This window comes from Mchenga conophoros, linkage group LG22, assembly GCF_057382185.1.
Source record: "Mchenga conophoros isolate Kocher_MC1m ecotype Shallow Benthic linkage group LG22, M_conophoros_male_GT1.1, whole genome shotgun sequence".
In the NCBI taxonomy this organism is placed as follows: Eukaryota; Metazoa; Chordata; class Actinopteri; order Cichliformes; family Cichlidae; genus Mchenga; species Mchenga conophoros.
Window position 1 is genome coordinate 1,535,845 of NC_140546.1, and position 22,657 is coordinate 1,558,501.

The 22,657-nt window shown below is 48.9% G+C and overlaps 2 protein-coding genes across 2 annotated transcripts; both read left to right on the forward strand.

Annotated features, from left to right (window-relative positions):
• The first annotated feature begins 356 nt into the window (after nucleotides 1–356).
• LOC146548462 (uncharacterized) lies at nucleotides 357–20,888 on the forward strand. Its single transcript, XM_085262920.1, has 9 exons — nucleotides 357–469; nucleotides 565–615; nucleotides 8,260–8,622; nucleotides 9,214–9,582; nucleotides 9,835–10,212; nucleotides 10,759–11,205; nucleotides 12,700–12,948; nucleotides 15,856–16,285; nucleotides 20,687–20,888. Exons 1-9 carry the CDS (start codon nucleotides 357–359, stop codon nucleotides 20,867–20,869), a joined length of 2,583 nt encoding a protein of 860 aa, XP_085119046.1. The 3' UTR covers nucleotides 20,870–20,888.
• Nucleotides 13,787–14,515, forward strand: LOC146548463 (uncharacterized; the record flags this gene model as incomplete). Its single annotated transcript, XM_085263295.1, has 1 exon — nucleotides 13,787–14,515. A coding segment is annotated over one exon (729 nt), but the record flags the coding sequence as incomplete, so codon positions are not given.
• Nucleotides 20,889–22,657: the final 1,769 nt, after the last annotated feature.

Below are 22,657 nucleotides of genomic sequence, written 5' to 3' on the forward strand. Positions count from 1 at the left end.
TAGATAGATAGATAGATAGATAGATAGATAGATTTAATGGGTGAGTGATTATATTGGAGTTGATTAACACTATAAACATGAAGTGGTGACTTTTGCTCTGATTTACAGTCAGGAACAATGAGGTCATCATAGTCAGAGCCTTTCCTTCATGATTTCTTAATTTCTTCTTGTTGCTTTTGCGTGTACAAGCACCTCGTTGAGAGATGTGGACTATCACAAAGACAGTACTATAGAAAAAAAAATCTATATTTTAAATTATGTAATTGAATAGGAACTTTTTTATATTATGGGTTTTAGATCTCAAACTTCTTTTCAAGATAACTTTAGAAAGCTTAATTAAGGCAATTGTAGGAATAATGCTTTCTTTAAATCATAATAACCACAGTGAATTTTTATTTTCAGAGACAGGAGCAGAAAATCAGCATCACCATGATCGCAAAGATGTTTGTCATCGTTCTTCTTGTTGTTGGTAGGAAAAAAAATAATTTGTCAGAGAATTTCCTATTCATAAAGATGTGGTTAATGTGATGAAATATGAAATATGACGTAAGATTCTCTACACAGCCTGCTGCAACGCAGCGACAACAACCACATCTGCAGCGACAACAACCACAGCTGTTCCAACAACAACTACAGCTGTTCCAACAACAACCACAGCTACAGGGACAACAACCACAGCTGCTCCAACAACAACCACAGCTGCTCCAACAACAACCACAGTTGCTCCAACAACAACCACAGTTGCAGCGACAACAACTACAACTGCTCCAACAACAACTACAGCTGCTCCAACAACAACCACAGTTGCAGCGACAACAACTACAGCTGCTCCAACAACAACCACAACTGCAGCGACAACAACTACAGCTGCTCCAACAACAACCACAGTTGCAGCGACAACAACTACAACTGCTCCAACAACAACTACAGCTGCTCCAACAACAACCACAGCTCCTCCAACAACAACCACAGCTGCTCCAACAACAACCACAGTTGCTCCAACAACAACCACAGTTGCAGCGACAACAACTACAACTGCTCCAACAACAACCACAGCTTCTCCAACAACAACCACAGTTGCAGCGACAACAACCACAGCTGCTCCAACAACAACCACAACTGCAGCGACAACAACTACAGCTGCTCCAACAACAACCACAGTTGCAGCGACAACAACCACAGCTGCTCCAACAACAACCACAACTGCAGCGACAACAACTACAGCTGCTCCAACAACAACCACAGTTGCAGCGACAACAACTACAACGGCTCCAACAACAACTACAGCTGCTCCAACAACAACCACAGCTCCTCCAACAACAACCACAGCTGCTCCAACAACAACCACAGTTGCAGCGACAACAACCACAGCTGCTCCAACAACAACCACAACTGCAGCGACAACAACTACAGCTGCTCCAACAACAACCACAGTTGCTCCAACAACAACCACAGTTGCAGCGACAACAACTACAACTGCTCCAACAACAACCACAGTTGCTCCAACAACAACCACAGTTGCAGCGACAACAACTACAACTGCTCCAACAACAACTACAGCTGCTCCAACAACAACCACAGCTCCTCCAACAACAACCACAGCTGCTCCAACAACAACCACAGTTGCTCCAACAACAACCACAGTTGCAGTGACAACAACTACAACTGCTCCAACAACAACCACAGTTGCTCCAACAACAACCACAGTTGCAGCGACAACAACTACAGCTGCTCCAACAACAACCACAGCTCCTCCAACAACAACCACAGCTGCCGCGACAACAACTACAAATGCTCCAACAACAACCACAGCTTCTCCAACAACAACCACAACTGCAGCGACAACAACTACAGCTGCTCCAACAACAACCACAGTTGCAGCGACAATAACCACAGCTGCTCCAACAACAACCACAACTGCAGCGACAACAACTACAGCTGCTCCAACAACAACCACAGCTGCTCCAACAACAACCACAGTTGCTCCAACAACAACCACAGTTGCAGCGACAACAACTACAACTGCTCCAACAACAACTACAGCTGCTCCAACAACAACCACAGTTGCTCCAACAACAACCACAGTTGCAGCGACAACAACTACAGCTGCTCCAACAACAACCACAGTTGCAGCGACAACAACTACAACTGCTCCAACAACAACTACAGCTGCTCCAACAACAACCACAGCTCCTCCAACAACAACCACAGCTGCTCCAACAACAACCACAGTTGCTCCAACAACAACCACAGTTGCAGCGACAACAACTACAACTGCTCCAACAACAACCACAGCTTCTCCAACAACAACCACAGTTGCAGCGACAACAACCACAGCTGCTCCAACAACAACCACAACTGCAGCGACAACAACTACAGCTGCTCCAACAACAACCACAGTTGCAGCGACAACAACCACAGCTGCTCCAACAACAACCACAACTGCAGCGACAACAACTACAGCTGCTCCAACAACAACCACAGTTGCAGCGACAACAACTACAACTGCTCCAACAACAACTACAGCTGCTCCAACAACAACCACAGCTCCTCCAACAACAACCACAGCTGCTCCAACAACAACCACAGTTGCAGCGACAACAACCACAGCTGCTCCAACAACAACCACAACTGCAGCGACAACAACTACAGCTGCTCCAACAACAACCACAGTTGCTCCAACAACAACCACAGTTGCAGCGACAACAACTACAACTGCTCCAACAACAACCACAGTTGCTCCAACAACAACCACAGTTGCAGCGACAACAACTACAACTGCTCCAACAACAACTACAGCTGCTCCAACAACAACCACAGCTCCTCCAACAACAACCACAGCTGCTCCAACAACAACCACAGTTGCTCCAACAACAACCACAGTTGCAGCGACAACAACTACAACTGCTCCAACAACAACCACAGTTGCTCCAACAACAACCACAGTTGCAGCGACAACAACTACAGCTGCTCCAACAACAACCACAGCTCCTCCAACAACAACCACAGCTGCCGCGACAACAACTACAAATGCTCCAACAACAACCACAGCTTCTCCAACAACAACCACAACTGCAGCGACAACAACTACAGCTGCTCCAACAACAACCACAGTTGCAGCGACAATAACCACAGCTGCTCCAACAACAACCACAACTGCAGCGACAACAACTACAGCTGCTCCAACAACAACCACAGTTGCAGCGACAACAACTACAACTGCTCCAACAACAACTACAGCTGCTCCAACAACAACTACAGCTGCTCCAACAACAACCACAGCTCCTCCAACAACAACCACAGCTGCTCCAACAACAACCACAGTTGCAGCGACAACAACTACAACCGCTCCAACAACAACCACAGCTTCTCCAACAACAACCACAGTTGCAGCGACAACAACCACAGCTGCTCCAACAACAACCACAACTGCAGCGACAACAACTACAGCTGCTCCAACAACAACCACAGTTGCAGCGACAACAACCACAGCTGCTCCAACAACAACCACAACTGCAGCGACAACAACTACAGCTGCTCCAACAACAACCACAGTTGCAGCGACAACAACTACAACTGCTCCAACAACAACCACAGCTTCTCCAACAACAACCACAGTTGCAGCGACAACAACCACAGCTGCTCCAACAACAACCACAACTGCAGCGACAACAACTACAGCTGCTCCAACAACAACCACAGTTGCAGCGACAACAACCACAGCTGCTCCAACAACAACCACAACTGCAGCGACAACAACTACAGCTGCTCCAACAACAACCACAGTTGCAGCGACAACAACTACAACTGCTCCAACAACAACTACAGCTGCTCCAACAACAACCACAGCTCCTCCAACAACAACCACAGCTCCTCCAACAACAACCACAGTTGCAGCGACAACAACCACAGTTGCAGCGACAACAACTACAACTGCTCCAACAACAACCACAGTTGCTCCAACAACAACCACAGTTGCTCCAACAATAACTACAACTGCTCCAACAACAACTACAGCTGCTCCAACAACAACTACAGCTGCTCCAACAACAACCACAGCTCCTCCAACAACAACCACAGCTGCTCCAACAACAACCACAGTTGCAGCGACAACAACCACAGTTGCAGCGACAACAACTACAACTGCTCCAACAACAACCACAGTTGCTCCAACAACAACCACAGTTGCAGCGACAACAACTACAACTGCTCCAACAACAACTACAGCTGCTCCAACAACAACCACAGCTCCTCCAACAACAACCACAGCTGCCGCGACAACAACTACAACTGCTCCAACAACAACCACAGTTGCTCCAACAACAACCACAGTTGCAGCGACAACAACCACAGCTGCTCCAACAACAACCACAACTGCAGCGACAACAACTACAGCTGCTCCAACAACAACCACAGTTGCAGCGACAACAACCACAGCTGCTCCAACAACAACCACAACTGCAGCGACAACAACTACAGCTGCTCCAACAACAACCACAGTTGCAGCGACAACAAGTACAACTGCTCCAACAACAACCACAGTTGCAGCGACAACAACTACAACTGCTCCAACAACAACTACAGCTGCTCCAACAACAACCACAGCTCCTCCAACAACAACCACAGCTGCTCCAACAACAACCACAGTTGCTCCAACAACAACCACAGTTGCAGCGACAACAACTACAACTGCTCCAACAACAACCACAGTTGCTCCAACAACAACCACAGTTGCAGCGACAACAACTACAGCTGCTCCAACAACAACCACAGCTCCTCCAACAACAACCACAGCTGCCGCGACAACAACTACAAATGCTCCAACAACAACCACAGCTTCTCCAACAACAACCACAACTGCAGCGACAACAACTACAGCTGCTCCAACAACAACCACAGTTGCAGCGACAATAACCACAGCTGCTCCAACAACAACCACAACTGCAGCGACAACAACTACAGCTGCTCCAACAACAACCACAGCTGCTCCAACAACAACCACAGTTGCTCCAACAACAACCACAGTTGCAGCGACAACAACTACAACTGCTCCAACAACAACTACAGCTGCTCCAACAACAACCACAGTTGCTCCAACAACAACCACAGTTGCAGCGACAACAACTACAGCTGCTCCAACAACAACCACAACTGCAGCGACAACAACTACAGCTGCTCCAACAACAACCACAGTTGCAGCGACAACAACTACAACTGCTCCAACAACAACTACAGCTGCTCCAACAACAACCACAGCTCCTCCAACAACAACCACAGCTGCTCCAACAACAACCACAGTTGCTCCAACAACAACCACAGTTGCAGCGACAACAACTACAACTGCTCCAACAACAACCACAGCTTCTCCAACAACAACCACAGCTGCAGCGACAACAACCACAGCTGCTCCAACAACAACCACAACTGCAGCGACAACAACTACAGCTGCTCCAACAACAACCACAGTTGCAGCGACAACAACCACAGCTGCTCCAACAACAACCACAACTGCAGCGACAACAACTACAGCTGCTCCAACAACAACCACAGTTGCAGCGACAACAACTACAACTGCTCCAACAACAACTACAGCTGCTCCAACAACAACCACAGCTCCTCCAACAACAACCACAGCTGCTCCAACAACAACCACAGTTGCAGCGACAACAACCACAGCTGCTCCAACAACAACCACAACTGCAGCGACAACAACTACAGCTGCTCCAACAACAACCACAGCTGCTCCAACAACAACCACAGCTTCTCCAACAACAACCACAACTGCAGCGACAACAACTACAGCTGCTCCAACAACAACCACAGTTGCAGCGACAATAACCACAGCTGCTCCAACAACAACCACAACTGCAGCGACAACAACTACAGCTGCTCCAACAACAACCACAGTTGCAGCGACAACAACTACAACTGCTCCAACAACAACTACAGCTGCTCCAACAACAACCACAGCTCCTCCAACAACAACCACAGCTGCTCCAACAACAACCACAGTTGCAGCGACAACAACTACAACTGCTCCAACAACAACCACAGCTTCTCCAACAACAACCACAGTTGCAGCGACAACAACCACAGCTGCTCCAACAACAACCACAACTGCAGCGACAACAACTACAGCTGCTCCAACAACAACCACAGTTGCAGCGACAACAACCACAGCTGCTCCAACAACAACCACAACTGCAGCGACAACAACTACAGCTGCTCCAACAACAACCACAGTTGCAGCGACAACAACTACAACTGCTCCAACAACAACCACAGCTTCTCCAACAACAACCACAGTTGCAGCGACAACAACCACAGCTGCTCCAACAACAACCACAACTGCAGCGACAACAACTACAGCTGCTCCAACAACAACCACAGTTGCAGCGACAACAACCACAGCTGCTCCAACAACAACCACAACTGCAGCGACAACAACTACAGCTGCTCCAACAACAACCACAGTTGCAGCGACAACAACTACAACTGCTCCAACAACAACTACAGCTGCTCCAACAACAACCACAGCTCCTCCAACAACAACCACAGCTGCTCCAACAACAACCACAGTTGCAGCGACAACAACCACAGTTGCAGCGACAACAACTACAACTGCTCCAACAACAACCACAGTTGCTCCAACAACAACCACAGTTGCTCCAACAACAACTACAACTGCTCCAACAACAACTACAGCTGCTCCAACAACAACTACAGCTGCTCCAACAACAACCACAGCTCCTCCAACAACAACCACAGTTGCAGCGACAACAACCACAACTGCAGCGACAACAACTACAGCTGCTCCAACAACAACCACAGTTGCAGCGACAACAACCACAGTTGCAGCGACAACAACCACAGCTGCTCCAACAACAACCACAGTTGCAGCGACAACAACCACAGCTGCTCCAACAACAACCACAACTGCAGCGACAACAACTACAGCTGCTCCAACAACAACCACAGCTCCTCCAACAACAACCACAGCTGCCGCGACAACAACTACAACTGCTCCAACAACAACTACAGCTGCTCCAACAACAACCACAGTTGCAGCGACAACAACCACAGTTGCAGCGACAACAACTACAACTGCTCCAACAACAACCACAGTTGCTCCAACAACAACCACAGTTGCAGCGACAACAACTACAACTGCTCCAACAACAACCACAGCTGCTCCGACAACAACCACAGCTGCTCCAACAACAACCACAACTGCAGCGACAACAACTACAGCTGCTCCAACAACAACCACAGTTGCAGCGACAACAACCACAACTGCAGCGACAACAACTACAGCTGCTCCAACAACAACCACAGCTCCTCCAACAACAACCACAGCTGCTCCAACAACAACCACAGCTCCTCCAACAACAACCACAGCTGCCGCGACAACAACCACAGCTCCTCCAACAACAACCACAACTGCAGCGACAACAACTACAGCTGCTCCAACAACAACCACAGTTGCAGCGACAACAACTACAACTGCTCCAACAACAACTACAGCTGCTCCAACAACAACCACAGCTCCTCCAACAACAACCACAGCTGCTCCAACAACAACCACAGTTGCAGCGACAACAACCACAGTTGCAGCGACAACAACTACAACTGCTCCAACAACAACCACAGTTGCTCCAACAACAACCACAGTTGCAGCGACAACAACTACAACTGCTCCAACAACAACTACAGCTGCTCCAACAACAACCACAGCTCCTCCAACAACAACCACAGCTGCCGCGACAACAACTACAACTGCTCCAACAACAACCACAGTTGCTCCAACAACAACCACAGTTGCAGCGACAACAACTACAACAGCTCCAACAACAACTACAGCTGCTCCAACAACAACCACAGCTCCTCCAACAACAACCACAGCTGCTCCAACAACAACCACAGTTGCTCCAACAACAACCACAGTTGCAGCGACAACAACTACAACTGCTCCAACAACAACCACAGTTGCTCCAACAACAACCACAGTTGCAGCGACAACAACTACAACTGCTCCAACAACAACCACAGTTGCTCCAACAACAACCACAACTGCTCCAACAACAACCACAGTTGCAGCGACAACAACCACAGTTGCAGCGACAACAACCACAGCTGCTCCAACAACAACCACAGTTGCAGCGACAACAACCACAGCTGCTCCAACAACAACCACAACTGCAGCAACAACAACTACAGCTGCTCCAACAACAACCACAGTTGCAGCGACAACAACTACAACTGCTCCAACAACAACTACAGCTGCTCCAACAACAACCACAGTTGCAGCGACAACAACCACAGCTGCTCCAACAACAACCACAACTGCAGTGACAACAACTACAGCTGCTCCAACAACAACCACAGTTGCAGCGACAACAACCACAGCTGCAGCGACAACAACTACAGCTGCTCCAACAACAACCACAGTTGCAGCGACAACAACCACAGTTGCAGCGACAACAACCACAGCTGCTCCAACAACAACCACAGTTGCAGCGACAACAACCACAGCTGCTCCAACAACAACCACAACTGCAGCGACAACAACTACAGCTGCTCCAACAACAACCACAATTGCTCCAACAACAACCACAACTGCAGCGACAACAACTACAGCTGCTCCAACAACAACCACAGTTGCAGCGACAACAACCACAGTTGCAGCGACAACAACTACAACTGCTCCAACAACAACTACAGCTGCTCCAACAACAACCACAGCTCCTCCAACAACAACCACAGCTGCTCCAACAACAACCACAGTTGCTCCAACAACAACCACAGTTGCAGCGACAACAACTACAACTGCTCCAACAACAACCACAGTTGCTCCAACAACAACCACAACTGCTCCAACAACAACTACAGCTGCTCCAACAACAACCACAGCTCCTCCAACAACAACCACAGCTGCCGCGACAACAACCACAGCTCCTCCAACAACAACCACAACTGCAGCGACAAAAACTACAGCTGCTCCAACAACAACCACAGTTGCAGCGACAACAACCACAGCTGCTCCAACAACAACCACAACTGCAGCGACAACAACTACAGCTGCTCCAACAACAACCACAGCTCCTCCAACAACAACCACAGCTGCCGCGACAACAACTACAACTGCTCCAACAACAACCACAGCTGCTCCAACAACAACCACAGTTGCAGCGACAACAACCACAGCTGCTCCAACAACAACCACAGTTGCTCCAACAACAACCACAACTGCAGCGACAACAACCACAGCTGCTCCAACAACAACCACAGCTGCTCCAACAACAACCACAGTTGCTCCAACAACAACCACAACTGCAGCGACAACAACTACAGCTGCTCCAACAACAACCACAGTTGCAGCGACAACAACCACAGTTGCAGCGACAACAACCACAGCTGCTCCAACAACAACCACAGTTGCAGCGACAACAACCACAGCTGCTCCAACAACAACCACAACTGCAGCGACAACAACTACAGCTGCTCCAACAACAACCACAGTTGCAGCGACAACAACTACAACTGCTCCAACAACAACCACAGTTGCTCCAACAACAACCACAGCTGATCCAACAACAACCACAGCTCCTCCAACAACAACCACCGCTGCCGCGACAACAACCACAGCTCCTCCAACAACAACCACAACTGCAGCGACAACAACTACAGCTGCTCCAACAACAACCACAGTTGCAGCGACAACAACCACAGCTGCTCCAACAACAACCACAACTGCAGCGACAACAACTACAGCTGCTCCAACAACAACCACAGCTCCTCCAACAACAACCACAGCTGCCGCGACAACAACTACAACTGCTCCAACAACAACCACAGCTGCAGCGACAACAACCACAGCTGCTCCAACAACAACCACAGTTGCTCCAACAACAACCACAACTGCAGCGACAACAACCACAGCTGCTCCAACAACAACCACAGCTGCTCCAACAACAACCACAACTGCAGCGACAACAACTACAGCTGCTCCAACAACAACCACAGTTGCAGCGACAACAACCACAGTTGCAGCGACAACAACCACAGCTGCTCCAACAACAACCACAGTTGCAGCGACAACAACCACAGCTGCTCCAACAACAACCACAACTGCAGCGACAACAACTACAGCTGCTCCAACAACAACCACAGTTGCAGCGACAACAACTACAACTGCTCCAACAACAACTACAGCTGCTCCAACAACAACCACAGCTCCTCCAACAACAACCACAGCTGCCGCGACAACAACTACAACTGCTCCAACAACAACCACAGCTGCTCCAACAACAACCACAGCTGCAGCGACAACAACCACAGCTGCTCCAACAACAACCACAGTTGCTCCAACAACAACCACAACTGCAGCGACAACAACCACAGCTGCTCCAACAACAACCACAGCTGCTCCAACAACAACCACAACTGCAGCGACAACAACTACAGCTGCTCCAACAACAACCACAGTTGCAGCGACAACAACCACAGTTGCAGCGACAACAACCACAGCTGCTCCAACAACAACCACAGTTGCAGCGACAACAACCACAGCTGCTCCAACAACAACCACAACTGCAGCGACAACAACTACAGCTGCTCCAACAACAACCACAGTTGCAGCGACAACAACTACAACTGCTCCAACAACAACTACAGCTGCTCCAACAACAACCACAGCTCCTCCAACAACAACCACAGCTGCCGCGACAACAACCACAGCTCCTCCAACAACAACCACAACTGCAGCGACAACAACTACAGCTGCTCCAACAACAACCACAGTTGCAGCGACAACAACCACAGCTGCTCCAACAACAACCACAACTGCTCCAACAACAACTACAGCTGCTCCAACAACAACCACAGCTCCTCCAACAACAACCACAGCTGCCGCGACAACAACTACAACTGCTCCAACAACAACCACAGCTGCTCCAACAACAACCACAGCTGCAGCGACAACAACCACAGCTGCTCCAACAACAACCACAGTTGCTCCAACAACAACCACAACTGCAGCGACAACAACCACAGCTGCTCCAACAACAACCACAGCTGCTCCAACAACAACCACAACTGCAGCGACAACAACTACAGCTGCTCCAACAACAACCACAGTTGCAGCGACAACAACCACAGTTGCAGCGACAACAACCACAGCTGCTCCAACAACAACCACAGTTGCAGCGACAACAACCACAGCTGCTCCAACAACAACCACAACTGCAGCGACAACAACTACAGCTGCTCCAACAACAACCACAGTTGCAGCGACAACAACTACAACTGCTCCAACAACAACTACAGCTGCTCCAACAACAACCACAGCTCCTCCAACAACAACCACAGCTCCTCCAACAACAACCACAGCTGCTCCAACAACAACCACAGTTGCTCCAACAACAACCACAGTTGCAGCGACAACAACTACAACTGCTCCAACAACAACTACAGCTGCTCCAACAACAACCACAGCTCCTCCAACAACAACCACAGCTGCCGCGACAACAACTACAACTGCTCCAACAACAACCACAGTTGCTCCAACAACAACCACAGTTGCAGCGACAACAACCACAGCTGCACCAACAACAACCACAACTGCAGCGACAACAACTACAGCTGCTCCAACAACAACCACAGTTGCAGCGACAACAACCACAGCTGCTCCAACAACAACCACAACTGCAGCGACAACAACTACAGCTGCTCCAACAACAACCACAGCTGCCGCGAGAACAACTACAACTGCTCCAACAACAACTACAGCTGCTCCAACAACAACCACAGCTCCTCCAACAACAACCACAGCTGCTCCAACAACAACCACAGTTGCAGCGACAACAACCACAGTTGCAGCGACAACAACTACAACTGCTCCAACAACAACCACAGTTGCTCCAACAACAACCACAGTTGCAGCGACAACAACTACAACTGCTCCAACAACAACCACAGCTCCTCCAACAACAACCACAGCTGCCGCGACAACAACTACAACTGCTCCAACAACAACCACAGTTGCTCCAACAACAACCACAGTTGCAGCGACAACAACTACAACTGCACCAATAACAACTACAGCTGCTCCAACAACAACCACAGCTCCTCCAACAACAACCACAGCTGCTCCAACAACAACTACAGCTGCTCCAACAACAAACACAGTTGCAGCGACAACAACCACAGCTGCTCCAACAACAACCACAGTTGCAGCGACAACAACCACAGCTGCTCCAACAACAACCACAACTGCAGCGACAACAACTACAGCTGCTCCAACAACAACCACAGTTGCAGCGACAACAACCACAGCTGCTCCAACAACAACCACAACTGCAGCGACAACAACTACCGCTCCTCCAACAACAACCACAGTTGCAGCGACAACAACTACAACTGCTCCAACAACAACCACAGTTGCTCCAACAACAACCACAACTGCTCCAACAACAACTACAGCTGCTCCAACAACAACCACAGCTCCTCCAACAACAACCACAGCTGCCGCGACAACAACCACAGCTCCTCCAACAACAACCACAACTGCAGCGACAACAACTACAGCTGCTCCAACAACAACCACAGTTGCAGCGACAACAACCACAGCTGCTCCAACAACAACCACAGCTCCTCCAACAACAACCACAGCTGCCGCGACAACAACTACAACTGCTCCAACAACAACCACAGCTGCTCCAACAACAACCACAGCTGCAGCGACAACAACCACAGCTGCTCCAACAACAACCACAGTTGCTCCAACAACAACCACAACTGCAGCGACAACAACCACAGCTGCTCCAACAACAACCACAGCTGCTCCAACAACAACCACAACTGCAGCGACAACAACTACAGCTGCTCCAACAACAACCACAGTTGCAGCGACAACAACCACAGTTGCAGCGACAACAACCACAGTTGCTCCAACAACAACCACAGTTGCAGCGACAACAACTACAACTGCTCCAACAACAACTACAGCTGCTCCAACAACAACCACAGCTCCTCCAACAACAACCACAGCTGCCGCGACAACAACTACAACTGCTCCAACAACAACCACAGTTGCTCCAACAACAACCACAGTTGCAGCGACAACAACCACAGCTGCTCCAACAACAACCACAACTGCAGCGACAACAACTACAACTGCTCCAACAACAACCACAGTTGCTCCAACAACAACCACAGTTGCAGCGACAACAACCACAGCTGCACCAACAACAACCACAACTGCAGCGACAACAACTACAGCTGCTCCAACAACAACCACAGTTGCAGCGACAACAACCACAGCTGCTCCAACAACAACCACAACTGCAGCGACAACAACTACAGCTGCTCCAACAACAACCACAGCTGCCGCGAGAACAACTACAACTGCTCCAACAACAACTACAGCTGCTCCAACAACAACCACAGCTCCTCCAACAACAACCACAGCTGCTCCAACAACAACCACAGTTGCAGCGACAACAACCACAGTTGCAGCGACAACAACTACAACTGCTCCAACAACAACCACAGTTGCTCCAACAACAACCACAGTTGCAGCGACAACAACTACAACTGCTCCAACAACAACCACAGCTCCTCCAACAACAACCACAGCTGCCGCGACAACAACTACAACTGCTCCAACAACAACCACAGTTGCTCCAACAACAACCACAGTTGCAGCGACAACAACTACAACTGCACCAATAACAACTACAGCTGCTCCAACAACAACCACAGCTCCTCCAACAACAACCACAGCTGCTCCAACAACAACTACAGCTGCTCCAACAACAAACACAGTTGCAGCGACAACAACCACAGTTCCAGCGACAACAACTACAGCTGCTCCAACAACAACCACAGTTGCAGCGACAACAACCACAGCTGCTCCAACAACAACCACAACTGCAGCGACAACAACTACAGCTGCTCCAACAACAACCACAGTTGCAGCGACAACAACCACAGCTGCTCCAACAACAACCACAACTGCAGCGACAACAACTACCGCTCCTCCAACAACAACCACAGTTGCAGCGACAACAACTACAACTGCTCCAACAACAACCACAGTTGCTCCAACAACAACCACAACTGCTCCAACAACAACTACAGCTGCTCCAACAACAACCACAGCTCCTCCAACAACAACCACAGCTGCCGCGACAACAACCACAGCTCCTCCAACAACAACCACAACTGCAGCGACAACAACTACAGCTGCTCCAACAACAACCACAGTTGCAGCGACAACAACCACAGCTGCTCCAACAACAACCACAGCTCCTCCAACAACAACCACAGCTGCCGCGACAACAACTACAACTGCTCCAACAACAACCACAGCTGCTCCAACAACAACCACAGCTGCAGCGACAACAACCACAGCTGCTCCAACAACAACCACAGTTGCTCCAACAACAACCACAACTGCAGCGACAACAACCACAGCTGCTCCAACAACAACCACAGCTGCTCCAACAACAACCACAACTGCAGCGACAACAACTACAGCTGCTCCAACAACAACCACAGTTGCAGCGACAACAACCACAGTTGCAGCGACAACAACCACAGTTGCTCCAACAACAACCACAGTTGCAGCGACAACAACTACAACTGCTCCAACAACAACTACAGCTGCTCCAACAACAACCACAGCTCCTCCAACAACAACCACAGCTGCCGCGACAACAACTACAACTGCTCCAACAACAACCACAGTTGCTCCAACAACAACCACAGTTGCAGCGACAACAACCACAGCTGCTCCAACAACAACCACAACTGCAGCGACAACAACTACAGCTGCTCCAACAACAACCACAGTTGCAGCGACAACAACCACAGCTGCTCCAACAACAACCACAACTGCAGCGACAACAACTACAGCTGCTCCAACAACAACCACAGTTGCAGCGACAACAACTACAACTGCTCCAACAACAACTACAGCTGCTCCAACAACAACCACAGCTCCTCCAACAACAACCACAGCTGCTCCAACAACAACCACAGTTGCAGCGACAACAACTACAACTGCTCCAACAACAACCACAGTTGCTCCAACAACAACCACTGTTGCTCCAACAACAACTACAACTGCTCCAACAACAACTACAGCTGCTCCAACAACAACCACAGCTCCTCCAACAACAACCACAGCTGCCGCGACAACAACTACAACTGCTCCAACAACAACTACAGCTGCTCCAACAACAACCACAGCTCCTCCAACAACAACCACAGCTGCTCCAACAACAACCACAGTTGCAGCGACAACAACCACAGTTGCAGCGACAACAACTACAACTGCTCCAACAACAACTACAGCTGCTCCAACAACAACCACAGCTCCTCCAACAACAACCACAGCTGCCGCGACAACAACTACAACTGCTCCAACAACAACCACAGTTGCTCCAACAACAACCACAGTTGCAGCGACAACAACTACAACTGCTCCAACAACAACTACAGCTGCTCCAACAACAACCACAGCTCCTCCAACAACAACCACAGCTGCTCCAACAACAACCACAGTTGCTCCAACAACAACCACAGTTGCTCCAACAACAACTACAGCTGCTCCAACAGCAACCACAGCTCCTCCAACAACAACCACAACTCCTCCAACAACAACCACAGCTGCTCCAACAACAACCACAGTTGCAGCGACAACAACTACATCTGCCCCAACAACAACCACAACTGCTGCTCCAACAACCACAACTGCATTTCCAACAACAACAACTACAGCTGCTCCAACAACAACCACAGTTGCAGCGACAACAACCACAGTTGCAGCGACAACAACTACAGCTGCTCCAATAACAACCACAGTTGCAGCGACAACAACCACAGTTGCAGCGACAACAACCACAGCTGCTCCAACAACAACCACAGTTGCAGCGACAACAACCACAGCTGCTCCAACAACAACCACAACTGCAGCGACAACAACCACAGCTGCTCCAACAACAATCACAACTGCAGCGACAACAACTACAGCTGCTCCAACAACAACCACAGCTGCTCCAACAACAATCACAACTGCAGCGACAACAACTACCACAGTTGCAGCGACAACAACCACAGCTGCTCCAACAACAACCACAGTTGCAGCGACAACAACCACAGCTGCTCCAACAACAACCACAACTGCAGCGACAACAACCACAGCTGCTCCAACAACAACCACAACTGCAGCGACAACAACTACAGCTGCTCCAACAACAACCACAGTTGCAGCGACAACAACTACAACTGCTCCAACAACAACTACAGCTGCTCCAACAACAACCACAGCTCCTCCAACAACAACCACAGGTGCTCCAACAACAACCACAGTTGCAGCGACAACAACCACAGTTGCAGCGACAACAACTACAGCTGCTCCAACAACAACCACAGCTCCTCCAACAACAACCACAGCTGCCGCGACAACAACTACAACTGCTCCAACAACAACTACAGCTGCTCCAACAACAACCACAGCTCCTCCAACAACAACCACAGCTGCCGCGACAACAACTACAACTGCTCCAACAACAACTACAGCTGCTCCAACAACAACCACAGCTCCTCCAACAACAACCACAGTTGCAGCGACAAAAACTACAACTGCTCCAACAACAACCACAGTTGCTCCAACAACAACCACAACTGCTCCAACAACAACTACAGCTGCTCCAACAACAACCACAGCTCCTCCAACAACAACCACAGCTGCCGCGACAACAACCACAGCTCCTCCAACAACAACCACAACTGCAGCGACAACAACTACAGCTGCTCCAACAACAACCACAGTTGCAGCGACAACAACCACAGCTGCTCCAACAACAACCACAACTGCAGCGACAACAACTACAGCTGCTCCAACAACAACCACAGCTCCTCCAACAACAACCACAGCTGCCGCGACAACAACTACAACTGCTCCAACAACAACCACAGCTGCTCCAACAACAACCACAGCTGCAGCGACAACAACCACAGCTGCTCCAACAACAACCACCGTTGCTCCAACAACAACCACAGTTGCTCCAACAACAACCACAACTGCAGCGACAACAACCACAGCTGCTCCAACAACAACCACAGTTGCAGCGACAACAACCACAGTTGCAGCGACAACAACCACAGCTGCTCCAACAACAACCACAGTTGCAGCGACAACAACCACAGCTGCTCCAACAACAACCACAACTGCAGCGACAACAACTACAGCTGCTCCAACAACAACCACAGTTGCAGCGACAACAACTACAGCTCCTCCAACAACAACCACAGCTGCTCCAACAACAACCACAGTTGCAGCGACAACAACCACAGCTGCTCCAACAACAACCACAACTGCAGCGACAACAACTACAGCTGCTCCAACAACAACCACAGTTGCAGCGACAACAACTACAACTGCTCCAACAACAACTACAGCTGCTCCAACAACAACCACAGCTCCTCCAACAACAACCACAGCTCCTCCAACAACAACCACAGTTGCAGCGACAACAACTACAGCTGCTCCAACAACAACCACAACTGCTGCTCCAACAACCACAACTGCAGTTCCAACAACAACAACTACAGCTGCTCCAACAACAACCACAGTTGCAGCGACAACAACCACAGTTGCAGCGACAACAACTACAGCTGCTCCAACAACAACCACAGTTGCAGCGACAACAACCACAACTGCAGCGACAACAACCACAGCTGCTCCAACAACAACCACAGTTGCAGCGACAACAACCACAGCTGCTCCAACAACAACCACAACTGCAGCGACAACAACCACAGCTGCTCCAACAACAACCACAACTGCAGCGACAACAACTACAGCTGCTCCAACAACAACCACAGCTGCTCCAACAACAACCACAACTGCAGCGACAACAACTACAGCTGCTCCAACAACAACCACAGTTGCAGCGACAACAACTACATCTGCCCCAACAACAACCACAACTGCTGCTCCAACAACCACAACTGCAGTTCCAACAACAACAACTACAGCTGCTCCAACAACAACCATAACTGCTCCAACAACAACCACAATTGAGGCCACAACAACCACAGCTTCGCCAACAACAACCACAACTGTCTCCCCAACAACTACCACAATTGCACCCACAACAAACACAGCTGCTCCAACACCAACCACAGCTTCCCCAACAACAACCACAACTGCTGCCCAAACAACAACCACTACAGCTGCCCCAACAACAACCACCACAGCCGCCCCAACAACAACCACCACAGCCGCTCCAACAACAACCACAACTGCTGCTCCAACAACCACAACTGCAGCTGCCCCAACAACAACCACAACTGCTGCGCGAACAACTACAACGCCTCCAACAACAACCACAGCTTCTCCAACAACAACCACAGTTGCAGCGACAACAACCACAGCTGCTCCAACAACAACCACAACTGCAGCGACAACAACTACAGCTGCTCCAACAACAACCACAGTTGCAGCGACAACAACCACAGCTGCCCCAACAACAACTACAGCTGCTCCAACAACAACCACAGCTGCCGCGACAACAACTACAACTGCTCCAACAACAACCACAGCTGCTCCAACAACAACCACAACTGCTGCTCCAACAACAACCACAGTTGCAGCGACAACAACTACAACTGCTCCAACAACAACCACACCTGCTCCAACAACAACCACAACTGCAGCGACAACAACTACAGCTGCTCCAACAACAACCACAGTTGCTCCAACAACAACCACAGTTGCAGCGACAACAACTACAACTGCTCCGACAACAACTACAGCTGCTCCAACAACAACCACAGCTCCTCCAACAACAACCACAGTTGCAGCGACAACAACTACAACTGCTCCAACAACAACCACAGCTTCTCCAACAACAACCACAGTTGCAGCGACAACAACCACAGCTGCTCCAACAACAACCACAACTGCAGCGACAACAACTACAGCTGCTCCAACAACAACCACAGTTGCAGCGACAACAACCACAGCTGCCCCAACAACAACTACAGCTGCCCCAACAACAACAACAACTGCCGCCCCAACAACAACCACAACTGCCGCCCCATCAACAACCACAACAGCTGCCCCAACAACAACAACAACTACAGCTGCACAAACAACAACCACAACTGCTGCTCCAACAACCACAGCTGCTCCAACAACAACTACAGCTGCTCCAACAACAACCACAGCTGCTCCAACAACTACCACAACTGCACCCACAACAACCACAGCTGCTCCAACAACAACTACAACTGCTCCAACAACAACCACAATTGAGGCCACAACAACCACAGCTTCGCCAACAACAACCACAACTGTCTCCCCAACAACTACCACAATTGCACCCACAACAAACACAGCTGCTCCAACACCAACCACAGCTTCCCCAACAACAACCACAACTGCTGCCCAAACAACAACCACTACAGCTGCCCCAACAACAACCACCACAGCCGCCCCAACAACAACCACCACAGCCGCTCCAACAACAACCACAACTGCTGCTCCAACAACCACAACTGCAGCTGCCCCAACAACAACCACAACTGCTGCGCGAACAACTACAACGCCAGGCCCAACAACAACCACAACAGCCGCCCCAACAACAACAACAACTGTTGCCCCAACAACAACAACTACAGCTGCCCCAACAACAACCACAACAGCCATCCCAACAACAACAACTACAGCTGCCCCAACAACAACCACAACAGCCACCCCAACAACAACAAGTACAGCTGCCCCAACAACAACCACAACTGCTGCGCCAACAACAACAACTACAGCTGTGGTGACAACAACCTCAACCACAACTACAACAGATGCCCCAACAACAACCACAGCTGCTCCAACAGCAACCTCAACTACCCCAACAACAACCACAGCCAGTACAACTACTTCTATAACTACCCCTACAACAACCTCAAGTATCCCAACAACAAGTACAACCACTACAAAAACCTCAGCAACTACCCCAACAACAAGCACAACTACCCCAACAACTACAACCACTACAACGACATCAGCAACGACCCCAACAACAACCTCAACTACCCCAACAACAAGCACAACTACCCCAACAACTACAACCACTACAACGACATCAGCAACGACCCCAACAACAACCTCAACTACCCCAACAACAAGTACAACCACGACAAAAACCTCAGCAACTACCCCAACAACAAGCACAACTACCCCAACAACTACAACCACTACAACGACATCAGCAACTACCCCAACAACAACCACAACCACAGCAACTACAACAACATCAACAACTACCCCTACAACAACCTCAAGTATCCCAACCACAAGTACAACTACTACAAAAACCTCAGCAACTACCCCAACAACAAGCACAACTACCCCAACAACTACAACCACTACAACGACATCAGCAACGACCCCAACAACAACCTCAACTTCCCCAACAACAAGTACAACCACTACAACAACCTCAGCAACCACCCCAACAACAACCTCAACTACCCCAACAACAAGTACAACCACCAGAACAACCTCAGCAACCACCCCAACAACAACCTCAACTACCCCAACAACAAGTACAACCACCAGAACAACCTCAGCAACCACCCCAACAACAACCCCAACAACAACCAGAACTACTGCAAGAACCACTTCCTCTGCCATGGTGAACAACATCAGCTTCCTTACATTAGTTCTGGTTCTGATGTCACATGTACTCAGCTCATATTTGTAACATTTTTAAGTTCACATCCTGAAAATGAAGTAATAAACCAAAGTACATGTGAAGTTTTGAAATTATTAAGTAACCAGGTTGTAAAGCATATTTGAATTCTTATTTATTGTAGTTTTAGGGGGGGGTTCAGATCAGACATGTTTGATGTTTTCTTCCCTGAGATATTGTTTGTATGTGTATCATCCAAGCGTGTGATCAGGGGACTAATATTAACAATATTGTGATGTCTACAATCTCAACACTGATCTTATCATTGCACTTTTCAAAACTATCATAAATAAAGTCTCTTTGGATTGATTAATGAGTGTCCCCTGACTGTTTTATGATGAGAATGGTTTCTCTTAATAATACTTTTTCTACAAACCTGTTCACAGTCACAGCGTAAAATGTAGCAGCAGAAAAATGTCACAGAGCATGTGTGAAACAGCACTGCAACAGTCAGTGTTGTTGGCTGTTTCAGGAGGACAAAAGCAGAGAGACACTTGCATTCAAGCTGTGTCTGCACACACCTTTAACCAGGACAATATCTACCATTACTTCACCTGCACATATTTATATGAATGCTGATGTTATCTCATGTCGCTGGCTTATAAAACATCACACTTGCTTTCACTGTGATGGACAGCTTACAAGTAACAAGTTCTATTAAATTATGATGTAACTTCATATGTCTAAGACTTTAGACTGCAGTGTATATGTGGTACCAAAAGCTCAGTTGATCAAACAGTTTGTCTTCACTACAGCTTCATGCAGCTCTCAGACACAGCTGCTCCAACCGCAGCTGCTCCAACTACAGCTACTGTAACTACAACCACCTCTGCTGCAAAATGAGCTTCATCTCAGTAGCTGTGTCGCCAATGTCACATGTACCTCATTAAGATTATTAATGTTGTCCAGCTCACATCCTGTAAGTGCAGCGATTAAAAACTGAAGGACGTGAAAATGTGAAATGTTTAAATGAACTGAGTTATGTTAGTTTCAGGGACTGGGTGTGTGCAGGGAGGTGAGGACCCAAATGCAAGACTCACAACACGTGTAGATAAACTCAAAACACAGCTTTATTAACAGAAAGGCAAAGGGCGATACAAAACTACACTGGGGAGAACTAAAACTAACTCACCAGGAGGCACAGGGAAATCACAGGGAAATACGCACAAAACTGAAGGATGACGCGACACGAAACAGAGGGAGATTATCACATAAATACACAGAAGGTAATAAGGGACATGGGAATACACAGGGAGCACAGATGAGGACAATTACGCATAAAAAGACAGGGAGGACACAGAACTGAAAATACTCAGAGATATATGAACACAGGTACACAGAGGAAGATAAGGAGCAAAGACATGGGGATATCTAACAACCAAAAGCCAAACATGACAACCTCGGGACCAGGACTAAACTAACAAGGTGGACTCAAATCATAATACAAAATGACAAAACACAAGAAACTGAGACCGCTGGGTCATAAGACCCAGGATTGTGACAGTAAGTGTGTGATCCTGACTGAGAGATCGATAGACAAGTTCATTCAGGTACATTTGACCTTCATCTGCGATGTCTTCTTGAGAAGATATGAACAAAAGTTCCCTTATAAATGTTTAATGTTATTTGGTTAGGAGTGGCATTAATGTGGCAGACCCTTACTCTGAATGGAGCTAGAAAGGTAGGCAGATGGTGGAGTAGCTTCAGGGAACTGAGCCAGTATGTTCCAGGTTAGAGTGCATGCATATACTGCCAGTCTGGGTGTGTCTCCCCAACCAACTAGAGGTGGATGACATAGCTTGACAGGGAGGGGTCCAGATAAGAGGCACAACCCAGACTGGTTTTTCCAAATACAGGTGCAGTGGTTTCATTCAGACCAGAAGCTGCATGTTCTT

What these genes read in the sequence shown, in the direction of transcription:
- LOC146548462 (XM_085262920.1), top strand. Translation starts at nt 357, where the DNA reads ATGCTTTCTTTAAATCATAATAACCACAGTGAATTTTTATTTTCAGAG. An exon ending in AACAACAACCACAGTTGCAG is followed by an intron (nt 11,206 to 12,699) that starts CGACAACAACCA and finishes CAACTGCTCCAA; the next exon opens with CAACAACCACAGCTGCTCCA. An exon ending in GACAACAACCACAGTTGCTC is followed by an intron (nt 12,949 to 15,855) that starts CAACAACAACCA and finishes CAGCTGCTCCAA; the next exon opens with TAACAACCACAGTTGCAGCG.